The sequence below is a fragment of the Pelophylax lessonae genome (assembly GCF_965119305.1).
Source record: "Pelophylax lessonae genome assembly, chromosome: 1".
Taxonomy (NCBI): Eukaryota; Metazoa; Chordata; class Amphibia; order Anura; family Ranidae; genus Pelophylax; species Pelophylax lessonae.
In genome coordinates this window covers 109569348-109585586 of record NC_138768.1, presented here as the reverse complement: position 1 = coordinate 109585586, position 16239 = coordinate 109569348, and the positions used below count along the sequence as shown (strand labels likewise).

At 48.5% G+C, this 16239-nt stretch overlaps 1 protein-coding gene across 1 annotated transcript in view; it reads right to left on the bottom strand.

Moving 5' to 3' along the window:
• The window catches only part of NDUFAF2 (NADH:ubiquinone oxidoreductase complex assembly factor 2), a 256094-nt gene extending 240317 nt beyond the window's left edge, over window positions 1–15777 (bottom strand). The window contains exon 1 of the mRNA XM_082255356.1: window positions 15618–15777. Within this exon, the coding sequence (XP_082111482.1) occupies window positions 15618–15732 (115 nt within the window). The 5' untranslated portion in view covers window positions 15733–15777. The remainder of the gene's footprint in view (window positions 1–15617) is intronic.
• Window positions 15778–16239: the final 462 nt, after the last annotated feature.

Below are 16239 nucleotides of genomic sequence, written 5' to 3'. Positions count from 1 at the left end.
AGTCTGGATGTCACACCACTTCCTCAAACTCAATCTATCCAAAACCAAACTTAACTTTTCCTCCACCACGTGCCCCTTACCCTGATTTCTCCGTCAATATCAATGGCATTACTATCAGCCCATCCCCGCATGCCGAGGTCCTAGGTGTTGTCCTCAACTCTGAACTCTCCCTCAAGCCCCACATCCAATCACTGTCCAAATCTTGCCGCTTCAACCTCCGCAACATCTCCAAAATACGCCCCTTTCAAATAAATGACACAACAAAGCCCCTAGTTCACTCCATGGTCATCTCGTGCCTCGACTACTGCAATTCCCTTCTCATTGGCTTACCTCTACATAGGCTATCCCCCCTTCAATCATGAATGCTGCTGCTAGACTCATTCACCTTACCAATTGCTCAGTGTCCGCTACTCCTCTCTGTCAATCCCTCCACTGGCTTCCGCTCACCCAACCAATTAAATTCAAAATATTAACATCTTCTTACAAAGCCATCCACAATTTAGCCCCAGCTACATCACTAGCCTAGTCTCAAAATACCAACCCAATCGCTCTCTTCGTTCCTCTTAAAACCTCCTGCTCTCTAGCTCCCTCATCACTTCCTCCCATACTCGCCTCCAGGACTTTTCCAGAGCCTCTCCAATCCTATGGAACTCCTTACCCCAATCTGTCCGATTATCTCCTACTCCATTTGCTTTTAGACGATCCCTGAAAACCCTCCTCTTCAGAGAAGCCTATCCTACCCACACGTAACAACCATACTTCCATTTTGTCCATCAGCTCATCCCCCACAGTTATTGCCTTTTGTTTCACCTGACCCTCTCTTCTAGATTGTAAGCTCTAACAAGCAGGGCCCTCCAATTCCTCCTATATTGAATTGTATTGTAACTGTATTGTCTTCCCTCATATTGTAAAGCGCTGCACAAGCTGTTGGCGCTATATAAATGCTGTATAATAATAATCTTTTATATTTTATCAAAAAATGGGTATTGTGTTAGTGTGCATTAAAATTAATTAAATGTCTATTTTTTCCCCAAAATTTGTTTGATAAACCGCTGCGCCATTATTGTGCAACAAAAACTTGCAATAACCATTTCTTTCTCCAGGGCCTCTGCTTAAAAATATATATACTGTTTGTGACCTCTATGTAATTTTCTATCAAAAAAAAGAAAAAATGCAGATTTTTAAATGTATGCGAGAAATGCCAGAATTGGTCTGGGGGTCAATTGGTAAGGGTTTTTGCTACAAACTAGTTGTGTCTATGCCACAACCCGACTTTATTTATTTTTGACTGTTGAATTGATTAATCGCTTAGCAACTGCCCCACACAAATATACTGTGGCAGGGCAGCCGCTCTGTGCCAGACCACGTACCTAGAATATAATATGACACTTCCGGGTTTGGGGCGTGAGCGTGCGCTGCAGGTGACCCACTCCCGCTGTGATTGGACACAGCAGGAGCCAATCGATTAAGCCCTGTTAGTGTGAAACGCGTCAGCCGTCTTTGATCCGTACCTATGTATGCTGTGGTATTTTTATTTTAATAAAATAAATATTTGCATTGGAGTGCGGCTGTCCAGACATACTTTTTTTTTATTTTTATATATGGCTTGCACATTGAGCCTGCACCCTGCACCTGTGCAGTTACTGTGAGGATTTTTGAAGGCATTTTCACCTGGAGCGATGTGTGGTCTATAGCGAGTGGTTCTGGACTGATAGCACAGTTTGTAGATGCTATAACTTTTGTGCAAACCAATTAATATACACGTAAATGGATTTTTTTTTACCAAAAATGTGTAGTGGAATGCATATTGGCCTAAATTGATGAAGAAATTTGTTTTAATTTTTTTTTTATTATTGGGAATGTTTTAGAGTAGGAAGTAAAAAAAACTGAATTTTTGTAAAATCTTACCGTAAAATTCTTCTTTGAGTCCTCCGACAGTCGCCGCCACTTCATAATCTTCACTAATGGGGTAATTGACCTTTGCTCCGCAGGAGTAGCTAGGCAACAAGAATTGTTAATATCAAAGCTTTTAGCATATCACACCCCTAGGCAGAGGCGTAACTAGAGCCTTCAGGGCCCCGATGCAAGAAAACATGAAGGGCCCCCCCAGATCCCTGGCCGGGGCCCTTCCCTTCAAGCCCAGGGCTCTTCCCACTAATCCTGGGGCTCTTTACTCTCATTGCATGGCCTTTTATTACGGTCCCGCAGCAGGATCCTTTCACAAGTTCTGCAGTGGGCTCCCTTCCTGCAATCTTGGGGCCTCCCCACAGTGGTGCAATGCCAGGGCCCGGTTGCAAGTGTGACTTTTGCAATCCTGGAAGTTCACCCACTGGTTTGCTACTGGGCCCCCTGGAGCATGGGGCCCGGTAGCAATCGCAACCCCTGCAACCCCTGTAGTTACGCCCCTGCCCCTAGGGGGTGGTCCCCTCAGTCAATACCTCCCTGCTTCCTGCATTCTCAACTCAGTTTCAGTAGCATAGCAGTAGAGTACATAAACAAACCCCAAAAGAGGGGCGGGGGCGGCGACTGTCGGAGGACTCAGAGAAAGGAATTTTACGGTAAGATTTTACAAAAATTCAGTTTTCTCTTACGTCCTCCGACAGTCGCCGCCACTTCATAATCTTCACTAATGGGGACGTCCCAGAGCAGTGTAGACATGAGGGGTGGGAAAAACGCAGCCGTGCTAAAGCAACGCAGTACCCACATCAGAAAAAAGAACCTTACCAAAGTAAGAGAACCAACTGGGCAACAGGAAAAACGTGCTCAACAGGAGCAACAACCCAGGAAGAACAAGTAACCTAGGGGTAAAAACACCCCAACAGCCAAGGACCCAAACAAGGGACCCTAAGGCACTGCCGCACTAAGAACTTTACGGCCAAAGGAAGCATCTGCCGATGCCTGAACATCCACCTTGTAAAATTTTGAGAAGGTGTGAACGGACGACCAAGTCGCCGCCTTACACACCTGGGCCACAGAAGCCTGATGACGATAGGCCCAAGACGTACTCAGAGACCTGGTAGAGTGCGCCTTCACAGGGAAAGGAGGAACCTTCCCCTTCAAAGCATAGGCTTGCACAATGGTCTGTCTGATCCATTTGGCGATGGTCACAGCCGACGCCGCCATGCCCTTCCGAGGTCCCTCTGGAAGGACAAATAGAGAATCCGACTTGCGAAAGGATTTCGTCGATGACAGGTAAACTCTGATCGCCCGGACAACCTCCAAGGCATGCAAAGCCACCTCCTTTGGATGCTTAGGCTTCGCGCAAAGCGAAGGCAAGACAATGTCCTCATTGAGGTGAAATTCCGAGATCCTCTTCGGAAGAAAAGAAGGGTTAGGTCGTAAGACCACCTTATCCAAGTGAATCACCAAGTAGGGAGAGCTGCAGGACAAGGCCGCCAGCTCCGATACCCTGCGAGCCGAAGTGATCACCACCAAAAAGGCAACCTTCTTGGACAACAGAGACAACGAGATCTCCCTGATCTTCTCAAAGGGAGCATGCTGCAACACGGACAGAACAAGGTTCAAGTCCCATGGAGGTAAAGGGTCCCTCCGAGGAGGGGCCAAGTGTCGCACCCCTTGAACAAAGGTGCTAACCAAAGAATTAGACGCCACAGGGCGTTGAAAGAGAACGGCCAGCGCAGAAATCTGACCCTGAATCGTGGCCTACGCCAAACGCTGGTCCACGCCCGTTTGAAGGAAAGCCAACACCCTCGATACCGAGTACGAGCGAGGGGAATACCCCCTGGACTCACACCAGGCAAAATACGCCTTCCAAGTACGGTAGTAAATCTTCCCCGAAGAGCCTTTTCTAGCCTTGATCAAAGTGGGAATGACCTCAGGGGAGAGACCCCTATCCTTCAGGACCTGGCTTTCAACAGCCAGGCCGTTAAAGCCAGCGACTGTAAAGCAGGATGGACTATCGGTCCGTGAGACAGGAGATCTTCTCGAAGAGGCAGACACCACGGAGCGTCGACCGTCAGATTCACGAGGTCTGCGTACCAAGACCGGCGAGGCCAGTCTGGCGCCACCAGAATCACCGTGTGCGGTTCCGAGGCCAACCTGCGAAGGAGCCTGGACAGCAGCTGAATCGGTGGAAAGGCATACATCAGACGATACTGATGCCAGGGCGCCACTAACGCGTCTGAGGCGTCTGCCCGAGGATCGCGCGTCCTTGCCACGAACCTTTCCACCTTGTTTAGACGAGACGCGAACAGGTCCACATCTGGGGAACCCCACTTCGCGCACAACAACTGAAAGACATCCGGGTGAAGGGACCATTCCCCCAGGTCCAGGGTCTGGCGACTCAGATAATCCGCCTGCCAGTTCTCCACCCCCGGAATGTGAACTGCAGAGATCGCCGGGACGTGCGTCTCGGCCCAAGACAGAATGTCGGCTACTTCCCGAGCCGCTCGGGCACTCCTGGTGCCCCCTTGGTGGTTGATGTAGGCCACCGCTGTGGCATTGTCCGTCTGCACCCGAACCGGACGGCCCTGAAGCTTGTCCGTCTAACGCAGAAGGCAGAGATTTATCGCTCGCAATTCCAGAATGTTGATCGGAAGGGAGGATTCCTCCCCCGACCAAGTTCCCTGGGCGGACAGAACGCCCAGAACACCACCCCAGCCCGACAGGCTGGCATCCGTGGTGATCACCGTCCACGACAAAGGACAAAAGGACTTGCCCCCCGACACTGCCGGGGACTGGAGCCACCACAAAAGACCCCTTCGGGTGAGGCGGCTCAACGAAATCCGCAGATCCAGAGATTGCAGACGCCCGTCCCACTTGGCCAGGATCTCCGCCTGAAGATCCCGCGTGTGAAACTGGGCGAAGGGAATCACCTCGAAAGCCGAGACCATCAATCCCAGACACCTCATACACGTCCGGAGGGACGAACACTGATTGTCCATGAGGGACCTGACTTCGTCCTGAAGTGTCCGGAGCTTGTCTTCCGGCAGGAAGACCTTCGCTTGAACAGAGTCCAGGATCATCCCCAGGTAGGGAAGATGAACCGACGGACACAGCGTTGACTTTGGAAAATTTATCGTCCAACCGAACTCCTGCAGAGTCTGCATCGTGATGGACAGGTCGTTCACCAGGCCCTGACTGGTCGCAGACCGAAGCAAGATATCGTCCAGATACCCCAAGACAGAGATGCCCTGGGCTCTCAATAAAGCCAGGACCGGCGCAAGCACCTTGGTGAAAACCCGCGGAGCCGAAGCGAGACCAAAGGGTAACGCCATGAATTGGTAATGATCCTCCGCAATGGCGAATCGAAGGTACCTCTGGTGACCCTCGAAAATGGGGACGTGAAGGTACGCATCCTTCAAGTCGATGGAGGCCATGAATTCCCCCGGAACCAGGGCAGCCACCACCGAGCGCAAGGATTCCATGCGGAACTTGCGAACCCGCACAAAGCGGTTCAGAGCTTTTAAGTCCAAAATCGGACGTACCTTGCCCTCCTTTCTGGGCACAGTGAACAGATTGGAATAGAACCCCCGAAATCTGTCCCGATGAGGCACCGGAACCACCACTCCCTGGGCCCATAGGTCCCGCACCGCCAGGTGCAGATCCTGCAAGCGCTCCGTAGACAGCTGAAGATTTGAGGGAAAAAAATCTGCTCGCCGGCCGAGAGAGAAACTCGATCTTGTATCCAGATTGAACGATTTCCTGAACCCACCTGTCCCGAATGCGGGCCAGCCAGGGTTGAAGAAAACCGAGCAAACGTCCCTCCACCCCAGAACCGGGTGAGGGCGCCCCTTCAGGCCGAATTGGTATGGGCAGCGGACCCGGACTGGCCGGACTTCTGCTTACCTGCCCACGGCTTCTTCTGGGAGCCTTGGCCCTTGAAGGGCTTGCCCTTATATTGCGACCGAAAGGCACGAAAGGACCCCTGAGAGGGCCTAAACGAGGTATTCTTCTTACCGCGAACAAACTTATTCTTGTGAGTTTGGGGTAAGAGAGTGCTCTTACCCCCGGAAATTCCCTTTATCAGAGTATCCAAAGACTCGCCAAAAAGGCGAGATCCCGCGTAGGGCAAATTAGCTAAAGTCTTGCGAGATGATTGGTCAACCGACCAACATTTCAGCCATATCAGGCGACGGTTCAATACCGCCACACTTGAGAGGCGTGCAGCCAAAGGGACTAAATCCAAGTCCGCATCACACAAATACATGACACCCTGATGAATTTGATCCACCATAGCCAATGTTGTCGGTGGAGCAGAGTCAGCCACCAGGGTGCGCCTGAGCACCTGCGCCCAATCCGCAATAGCCTGGGCTGCCAAAATGGAAGCAAAAATAGGCTTCAGCATAGAACCAGCAACCGTATAAGCATGACGGGCAAGAGACTCCAATCTCCTGTCCGTAGGGTTCCGGAACACCGGGGTATCCTCAGCAGGGATCGCAGTAGATTTATTCAAAACCGCCACCGCGTGATCCACCTGAGGCGGCACACACCAACGCTCATCAGTGGTGGGTGTAAAGGGATAACGCAGCTTGAACTTACTTGGCACAGTAAAGGGCTTCTTTAAATTGCGCCATTGCTCATCAACAGCGCGCTGAAATTCCGCAGGGCAGGGAAAAACCTGCGCTGTTTTGCGTTTCCTTTGCGTCCCATAAGAGGACATCAAAGCAGGAGGACATGGTTCATCCTGCAAACGCAGTGTTTCCTTGATAGAAGCAACCAACTCATCCATGAGTGCAAGCTCTTCAGGCGAGCCAGGGGGAGAATTATCAACCCCTTCTACCTCAGCCTCCCCCTCAGACCCCCCAAGGTCCAGAGATGAGCGAGACCCTGAGAAGGGCACTCCAGCCATAGCAGCCCCATCGCCCTCTGAATCAGAGGAAATAGACAATCTGAGCCGTTTTGTGGATCGATCAGCCATTAGCATCTGCACCTGAGAAGCCAAGTTCGCCACAATAGCAGCCAGATCAGCCCCCTCGGGGGATGCAGCAGCCCCTTGGCCCCCCACCAAGGTGGGAGGAAACTTGCAATCCTGAGAATCCATGCCCCAGCAATAATTGAAAAAAGGAGGACTGCCCCTTTAAGACCGCGGCGAGCGTAGCCCACCGCACACTACTGTATGTACCGACCCCCACAGGGATAAGGACACTGAGCAAGGAAATACAGGAAAAGGAAAGGTAAAAACCTGGAGAGACCACACAGGCTGCTGCCACCGATCGCTGTTCCAGAGCCAAAGGAAGTGATGCAATGACTGACCGCCCTATAAAGCCTATGCAGGCTACACAAACATGGCCGCTCGGCCGAGGCATTTCAGGCAATGAGAAAATGGCGCCGACATGTGGCTGTATGATAGATCGCCGCCAAAATGGCGGCGTTTGGCGCCAAAACACAGCGCCGTACCACACAGGGCCGGTCACCATAATTTGCTGCAAAAAATGGCGGGCCGCAGTAGCGGCCGCCGCACAGCATGTCCAAGCCCAGTCTGCCCCATACTCTCACATAGCAGAGCGGGAGAGCCCCCCCCCCCCGCAGCCCACAGAGAGGCAGCTATTCCACATAGGAATCTGACAGGGAGCTCAGCACATACACAGACATGCAGGGTCACACAGTCACAGACTGACACCCAAAACAGACAGGTCCCCACATAGAATTGCACTTACCAGTCCGGATGGCGTGGGGAGCCTTAACCAGCGACCAAACCGCTGCACTGAGGACAGGGAGTGTCGCAGCCAGGACGCAGTGGAAATGCGGTGCGAAACCGCAAATGGCGTCCGGTGAGGTAGCCACCTCACAGGCAGCATCCCTGCAGCGAACAGGGATGGGTCGTTCAATATGCCAGGGAAACCTGAGCTGAACACTCGATGGCAGGCTGGGAAGCCCCTGGCCCTGAACCCTGGGATCCAGTGTGGCCAGTCCGAGACCCAGCTCCGCATGATCATCTTCATCCGAAGAAACTAAACTAATGCTGAGAAAAAGAACAGCTAAGTAAAAGAAAGAGAAAAATACTCAAAATAAAATCAAAAAGAGGATAGAAGGCTGAGACTGAAAGCCCCAGCACAGGATCAGCCAGCTACTCCTAAGCTAGGCATTAGAAACTGAGTTGAGAATGCAGGAAGCAGGGAGGTATTGACTGAGGGGACCACCCCCTAGGGGTGTGATATGCTAAAAGCTTTGATATTAACAAATCTTGTTGCCTAGCTACTCCTGCGGATTAAAGGTCAATTACCCCATTAGTGAAGATTATGAAGTGGCGGCGACTGTCGGAGGATTATACCTACGTCGCCAGACACTCCCCTTTCTCGGCGGGGCAGGAGCACCGCTGGAGGCTCGCTCCCGCTGTATTCAGTCACAGCGGGAGTCGGGCCAGGGGAGGAGCAGTGGTGATCGCCGCTGCTCTTCACCGATCGTCGGGGAATCGAGTCTGGAGATCTGCCCGCTTGTGTAAACAAAGCGGGCGGATCTCCTAAGTGACAGGCAGGGTCAGATTGTAGGGTTCAGCATAGCTGAACCTGCGATCTGTCCTTGTGTCACTCAGTCACCTCCCCCCACACGTCAGTAAGCACCAGGCATACATTAACCCCTCCCTCTCCAATAAAATTAACCCCTTCCCTGCCAGTGTCATTTTTACAGTAACAGTGCATATGTATAGCACGGATTACTGTAGTAATGTCACTGGTACCCCCAAAAGTGTCAAAAATGTCAGTCAAGGGTCCGATCTTTTCGCCGCAATGTCGCAGTCCCGCAGAAAAAAAAAAAAAAAAGAATCGCAGATCGCCGCCATTACTCGTTAAAAAAAAAAAAAAAACACCAAAAATGACAGAAATCTTTCCCTTAGATAGTAAACGCAATAACTTTTGCGCAAACCAATCAAAATACGCATATTGTGATTTTTTTTACCAAACATAGGTAGCAGAAAACAAACTGACCAAAAATTTAAAAAAAATTAGATTTTTACATTTTTTTGGGGGGAATTTCATATAAAAAAAATGTGAAAAATATTGTTATTTTTTTAAAATTTACACTCTTTTTTTGTTTATAGCGCAAAAAGTAAAAACCGCACAGGTGATCAAATACCACCAAAAGAAAGCTCTGTTTGTGGGAAAAAAAGGACGTAAATTTCGTTTGGGTGCGGCGTTGCATGACCGAGCAATTGTCAGTTAAATTCGCACAGTGCCGAATCGCAAAAAGTGGCCCAGACGTAAGACAGCAAAATCCTCCGGTGGTAAAGTGGTTAAGACAACGATGAATGGTTACCATCACACAAAATAATGGTGACACGCGTTTCTGCTCATTACAAGCATCTTTTGGCCCCTTACCAGGTCACCACTGTGCCTCAGTCATTTTAATGCAAAAGCCCCAATTAAGGGGATGCTGTTACTTTAAATTGAAGGTCTGCGTTAGAAAGAAATGATTTGCTCCCTCCTGAAAGCAAGTTGGTGAAGGTTTTCTCAGGACCCCTATGAGCTCACAGTGACAACAGATGGGTTAATTTTACAAACATGCGGCCTCTCCATCAGCGAATGAATACCCCAATGAGAATTTAGAATTTATCATTTAATTAATGAATAGGCTGAGATTGCCAATCCAGCCCCTACCCCCTTCTGTCATAAACACGACATTAATGATCTAAAATAAGTAATGCAGTCATGCAAGCATAATCCAATAGATGGTATTAAAAGGATGAGTCTACAGCACAAAGGAGCTTCAGATATTTTTCAGCCAATGCTGCCCTCCGGTGGCGGTATTACAGAATACATCACATTCTCCCCAGTCATTTCTGCCATTAGGTGGTAAGGTCAGACTGCATGTTGTACTGCATGTTATTCCAGTAACAAACCCAGCAAAAGGAGTGCAATGAATGGGGATGTAATACACACACAGATTGTATGTAATGAGCTTTACAGTACCCTGAAAATTAACTAATCATACAAACTCATAACCTGCAAGCATGATGATTAAAGAGCAACTACTCCTTTCAAATAAAAAAAAAAAAAAAAAATATATATATATATATATATATATATATATATATATATATATATATATATATATATATATATATATATCGTATGCAATTGTGACACAAGCCATATGGTAATTGATTAAAAATTACCTTTCCTCTTTATTCTGTAGCTCTGAAATTTTCTGTAAAATGCAACGCAATACAATATGACTACCTAGACCAGGGATCCTCAAACTACGGTCCTCCAGCTGTTGTGGAACTACACAGCCCATAAGGCATTGTAAAACTCTGACATTCACAGACAAGACTATGCATGATGGGAATTGTAGTTCCTGAACAACTGGAGGGCCATAGTTTGAAGACCCCCTGACCTAGAGGCTTTCTGTACAGAGATGGTGTACAGTTTTCAACATTTTCATGTTTTAAAAAAAAAAAAAAAAAAAAAAAAAAAACACAGTGGTTATCAACTACTGTACTACCAAAAGAAAGCTCTCTTTGTGTGGAAAATAAAATTATATAAATTGAATTACCAAATATTCAAAACTTGCATGACTGTTCAATTACCAGTGCTGAATAGCAAAAACATGGCCTGGTTATGAAGGGGGGTAAAACCTTCCAGATTTTAAGTGGTTAAGCTTGATAGACCTCTATTGTGTTGGTACTGTATTGGGTCAAAATAGATAACTGCTGACAAAGTCCAACTCAACCAACCGCAAAGATGAGACCAAAAGAAAAGTGCAAAATAATCCCCCCAATTTCCTTAAAAATTTCTGTCTTCGGGTAATTACCATCTCAATATTAACCTCCTGGCCCTTTAAGAGTTTTAAAAAGCCAAAGGGGGCAAAGGTGGGCATTCAGGTCATGTGGCCACCGTCACAGCGGTCACATGACAGGAAAGCTTCTGATTGCAAGTTTACTTTGGGAGATTATTGATCCCTGCCAGCTACTGTGCTAGCAGCACACAGGGAGCACCCTCAGCATGGTAAGTGCTTCACACTGGGCCTCACTCATGCGGCCGCTTAGCATTAAGTCCCACATTCATATATCCGGCCAGAGTCAAGAGGTTAAATCCCATTTTTCATTTTCTTTTTTTTTGCTAATAAGGTGCTGATGGCAGCACCTGCATCATGCTCCACTTCTTCTAAAGCTCCTATCTCCTGATCGCCGACATGAATTTTCATCGTAGCGGGGACTCCTTGGCTTGCAAGGTCCTATGGTGTCTCGCCAAGGCGTTGCCCTGACATAATTAAAAAAAAAAAAAAAAAAAGAAGAAGGGGTTAATGATGGTAGAGTCAAACTAACCAGTGTCTAACCACCTTCGTGGTGTCCTGCTGTAAACCAGAAACCACCAAAGCAGGAAAAAAATGAGTTGATCTGGGAATAGCAACTAGACCCAGGCAACTAAATGATTAATCAGCAGAGACAAGGACTTCCATGATTATTTGCCTGGGTCTAGTTGCTATTTCCAGATCAACTGTTTTTCTTGCGCTGCCCTTACATGCATACAGCAGCTCAGCAGAGGGCCGATCGGTTTGATCAGATGCTTTACAAGCTAATAACGGCTTGTAAACAAGCAAACTGAAAGTGGAAGTGACAAAATCGTTGTCGCTTCCTGTTTCTGACGTCACAGAGAGGAAGGAACAATAGAAGTTCCTCTCACTGTGTCTAGGGCAGATCAGATCAGTACTGGGCTCCCTGGTAGGATGAGGGAGCCTGGTGATGGCAGTGGGTGGTGGTGGGAAAATCTTCCCAATGGGATGGCAAAAAGAAAGAAAAAAAAAAAAAAAAACCTCTTACTCCAAAAACTATATAAAAGAATTTGCCTTTAGCGACAGTTTAACCCAATTCCTTACTGCGCTATAGCTAAAAGACCGTACAGCATGGCTCTGTTCTTACAGGAGGGATGTCCTCCGGGAACCACGCCCCACTGGGGAGCGCATCTGTTGCACGTGTGATTGAAGTAAAAGGACCAATCACAGCACCCCTTTACTATGCGATCAACTGTGTTCAGTCACAGCTGACCACAATGTAAACAGACTTGCCGGTTTTCAGCAGTACTTTCCTCATGCGCTGTCACAACGTGAGGAAAACAGAGCTGGTAACAGGCCAGTGTCAGAGGGGACATGTACACAGATAATCAGTGCTGCCGTTCAGTGCTCCCCAGTGCTGCCCATTAGTGCCGCCCAGTGGTGAAGCCTCGTCGGGGCCAAGCGGTGAAGCCTCGTCGGGGCCAAGCGGAGCAGCCTCGTCTGGGCCCAGCGGTGAAAGAAAAATGATAAACATTTCATATGGGTACACTGTCGCATGACCACGCAATTGTCATTCAAATCGCAAAAACGCTAAAAGCTGAAAATTGGCCTGGGCAGGAAAGTAGGCAAGTGGTTAAAGTGGTTGTAAATGAAATCTGAGCAAAGCACATATCTGTAGTGTTTACTTATCTCACTCCAAAGAGTGTCATTTCTCTCTGGTGCTTTGTTCCTCTGTTATTAGCATGAGTCACTTCTGAGAAGTTTTCCCAACACATGAGATACATTTGTGACTGGTAGGAGAGCTCAGCACACAGCTTCTCTTTTCACAACAAAGCTCTGCATCCTTCCTTCCTTCCTGTGCAGGGTGTCCCTTTCCTCCAATCAGCTCTCACAGAATGTACAAGAGATCTAACTTCAGCCCCCCGACCCCCTCTCTGCTACTGACAGATGTGGAAGGATTTCTCTAAATTCAGTTCTTGTAAGGGATGTAAAAATGAGACGACTGCAGGTAAATAGATACAACTTACGTAGGAGGATGTGTTTAATCTCTGTGTATCACCTGAGGCCAGTCACTTCACTGGATATATGTAACGGTTTAAAACCATTTTAACCATTAGCCGACTGCTCACAGTGATATTACTGCGGCAGTGGGGCTCCCCTGGGTCCAGCGACATAGACCTGCCCCGCTGGGCTCCTAGTGGTCTGTGTTTAGACACAGTGGGAGTCGGGCCAGAGGAGGAGAGGCGGCGATCAACGCCTCCCTTCCGCGATCATCGGGGAAAGTGTGAGAAGACCCGCCTGCTTATGTAAACAAAGCAGGCGGATCTTCTCAGTGACAGACAGGGAGAGATCACAGGATTTAGCATAGCTGAATCTGCGATCTCTGTGTCTCTCACAGAACCCCCCCCCCCACGTCAGTAACCATTTAACTCCTTGATCACCAACAGTGTTAACCCCTTCCCTGCCAGCGTCATCATTACAGTAACAGTGCATATTTATAGTAGTGATCGACCGATTATTGGCAAAGCCGATATATCGAGGGCCGATATGCACTTTGACCGATATATCGGAATCGGCCTTTTGATTTACCGATATTTCGGTAAAGTGCTTGTACCGGGGTGATGCCTGCAGCTAGAGGCAACACCCCGGTACCGGTGTCCAGATCAGACGGTCGGCTGACTTGTAATGACAAATGATGTGGCTGAGAAGCCGGTCGGCTGTCATTACAAGGAGCGGGAGGAGATGTCCCCCCCCCCCCCCTCCCGCGGCTCGCCTCGGTCTCCCGTCCCACCGGGAGACCCGGGCATCCTACCTTCACCACCGCTGTCTGACCGGGTCTTCATCTGCACCGCTGCCGTATGACCGAGTCTCCATGTCTTTGAATTCGGCGCCGCTGAGTACCCAGAAGTGATGTCATGAACTCCGCTTTAACTGATGTGCGCTGATAGGCTTGTGCTCCTGGGCACTGATTGGCAGCACTGATCATCAGTACAATGATGATCAGTGCCTGGATTATCAGTGCAGATGTCCCCTGTGTGGATTTGCAGATTATCGGTTCTCCTATCCTCATGCGTGGTCAGTGTAAGGAGAGGACTGTCGAAAACCAGCAAATACTGTTTACACTGTGATTGGTGCTTTACCCCAATCTGTGATCAGCTTTGTCCAAAGGACACCGTGATCACAGATCCGTGCCGGAAATGTGATCACAGGAGGACGTCCATAGTATATTCAAGTACAGCGCCACATTATAGATGACAATGAAGAGACAATGAATGAACAGAGTCCATAAAGTCTGTGAAACTAGATGCTGAAGTGCAGAAATAAATGCAAAAGAATTCCAACACCATGAGTGAAGACACAATCCTGACGATCACCACGTGCACAGATAAGGGGATTCCCTTACCAGAACTTTAGACCCCCTGTAACGGAAGGTCCACCAAGCGCTAGGGCATGGAAGCAACCACCCGGACAGGGTCCGCTCCAAAATTCAGCACCAGGTCCACCATGGAACTTTCATTCAAATCAATACAACCTCATATGCTCAAAGGGCCACAAGTGTTGAATGATGGTATCCCTCCAAAAAACAAGTGAGGCTTACATAGTGAAGTACGTACATTTATTGAAATAAAAACAAAAAGGTAGAACACTCACATGACATCTGTTTGATTCAAGCATGTAGATAAATTGGCCGCGGCTGGAGGCATGTCTGCATGGGGGCTGGCGTGTCTGACGCGTTTCGTCTTACCGTCAGACGTTATCAAAGGGTGTCCATAGACACCCTCCTGGCAATATGCACTTACGCTGTTGCCATCTTTCGGCTACAGCGTGGGCGGGAATTAGTTAATTTGTGCTTTTACTACCCCACCCCCTTCCACCAACTGCATTCCCTAACCCAACATGGTGGCCAAGGGAAGTGGCACACATGCCAAGCAAAACATCACAGACACAACAAAAACCACACCACAGCCGCCAATCTCAATCCATTCAAGTAAATGGGTCCATGAGACAATCAAATGTAATGCACTCACTGCTAAATCAGGAGTCGCAGAGGTGTCATATCATCTGCAGGCCGCCTGTCAAATGCCTCTGAAAAGTGATCCAACACAGATGGCTTTTCAGAGAAGCAACAACAGCTGCAATTGTAAAAAAAAAAAGGCCAATCCACCGCCCACATTTTCACTGCAGGTACGTCCAGGAAGCCTGTACAAATCAATAAGAGGTTGACCCTAATCAAAGCAGTCCGTATTTAATCACTGAGGGAGCAATTACGTGCAGTAAGGGCTTGTTCAACCTTGCTTTGGTCTCTGAAGAGTGATCCACAATGGGATCACTCTTCAGAGAGCATATGACAGGCAGGGAGGAAGCATTCCATCACCTCCTCCATACCGGCTTTAATCCCTTGATTGCCACACTAGTGATTGCACCCGGTTGCCAGGACTTGAATGGGTCACGCTCATTGCAAATGTGACAAGGGGTAGAATTTGGGGGGGGGGGTGTAAATAACACGGTTCAATATTTTGCTGCCCCTCAATCACTAGGGTGAATGAGCGCTTAGCGACAGATGAGAGGCCCTCTATGCAGACTGTTTGCCTCCAAGGCCAATCACCTATCCCTAACTGCAGGTAAGTGATCCATGAGCCTGTCACTGATTGGTAGAGGATGGGGAGACACAGATGAAGTGGCCCCCACTGCTGATCTGCAGATCTGATCATGAACTCTGACCTAACAGGAAGTGCCTGGGCACAGCCCTTCATGGCAGGATCACCAGTCATGGGCTCATGGAAACTGCAAAGAGTGAATAGGATTTCTGAGCCTCCATTATCATGTTCTATTCAGTGATAGGGTTTTCATGTACTGTCCATAGGGATCAGCCAGCACTGTCTATTCATCATGGTCCTCCTTATACCCCCACACACAGCACACTGCCCCCTGCTGGCCTCTGTTACCTGTCCAGGACTTTTGCTCGGGGATGTAATAGTACTTATTTCCATACTGGTCTGTCCCCATGTGCTGCCTGACTCTCCCCAGTGTCCTCTGCAACAACAAACGCAGCCTGTCCATAGTCAGCCCGTGTAATCATACACAAAGTCAAGGCTCTACACATGTGTTCTCGTCTAATCAAGCTGATTGGCTCTGCTAACACAAGGCCCGCCCCTTCATGGTTGTTGTTCAGACTCGGAGCACAGCTTCTGACACTAAGACTGTCTGCGGCGGCGGCCATGTTTCCGTAGCTCAAACCACTATAAGGAAGAAGCAGTAATCACATTCGCAGCAATGATCGACGATGCAGCGGGGACATTGTGTGTGCCAATATTTTGACAGTTGTCGTAGAGTATGCCGACAAAATGTCATTTTGAATCATCTATATTTGTTTTTAGGTAGTTTGTAGTTCTGTATGCATTGATAAGCACGCATTTGTATTCAGATGTAGGGTGATATTAAAGGAATCTCTACCTGCTCCCACTTTTTTTTTTTTCAATTTAATTTCGCCCCCCCCCCCCCCTTACTTTACCTTACCTTGACCTCCAGAAGATTTAGCTCCCTTCATGACCAGACCATTTTTTGCAA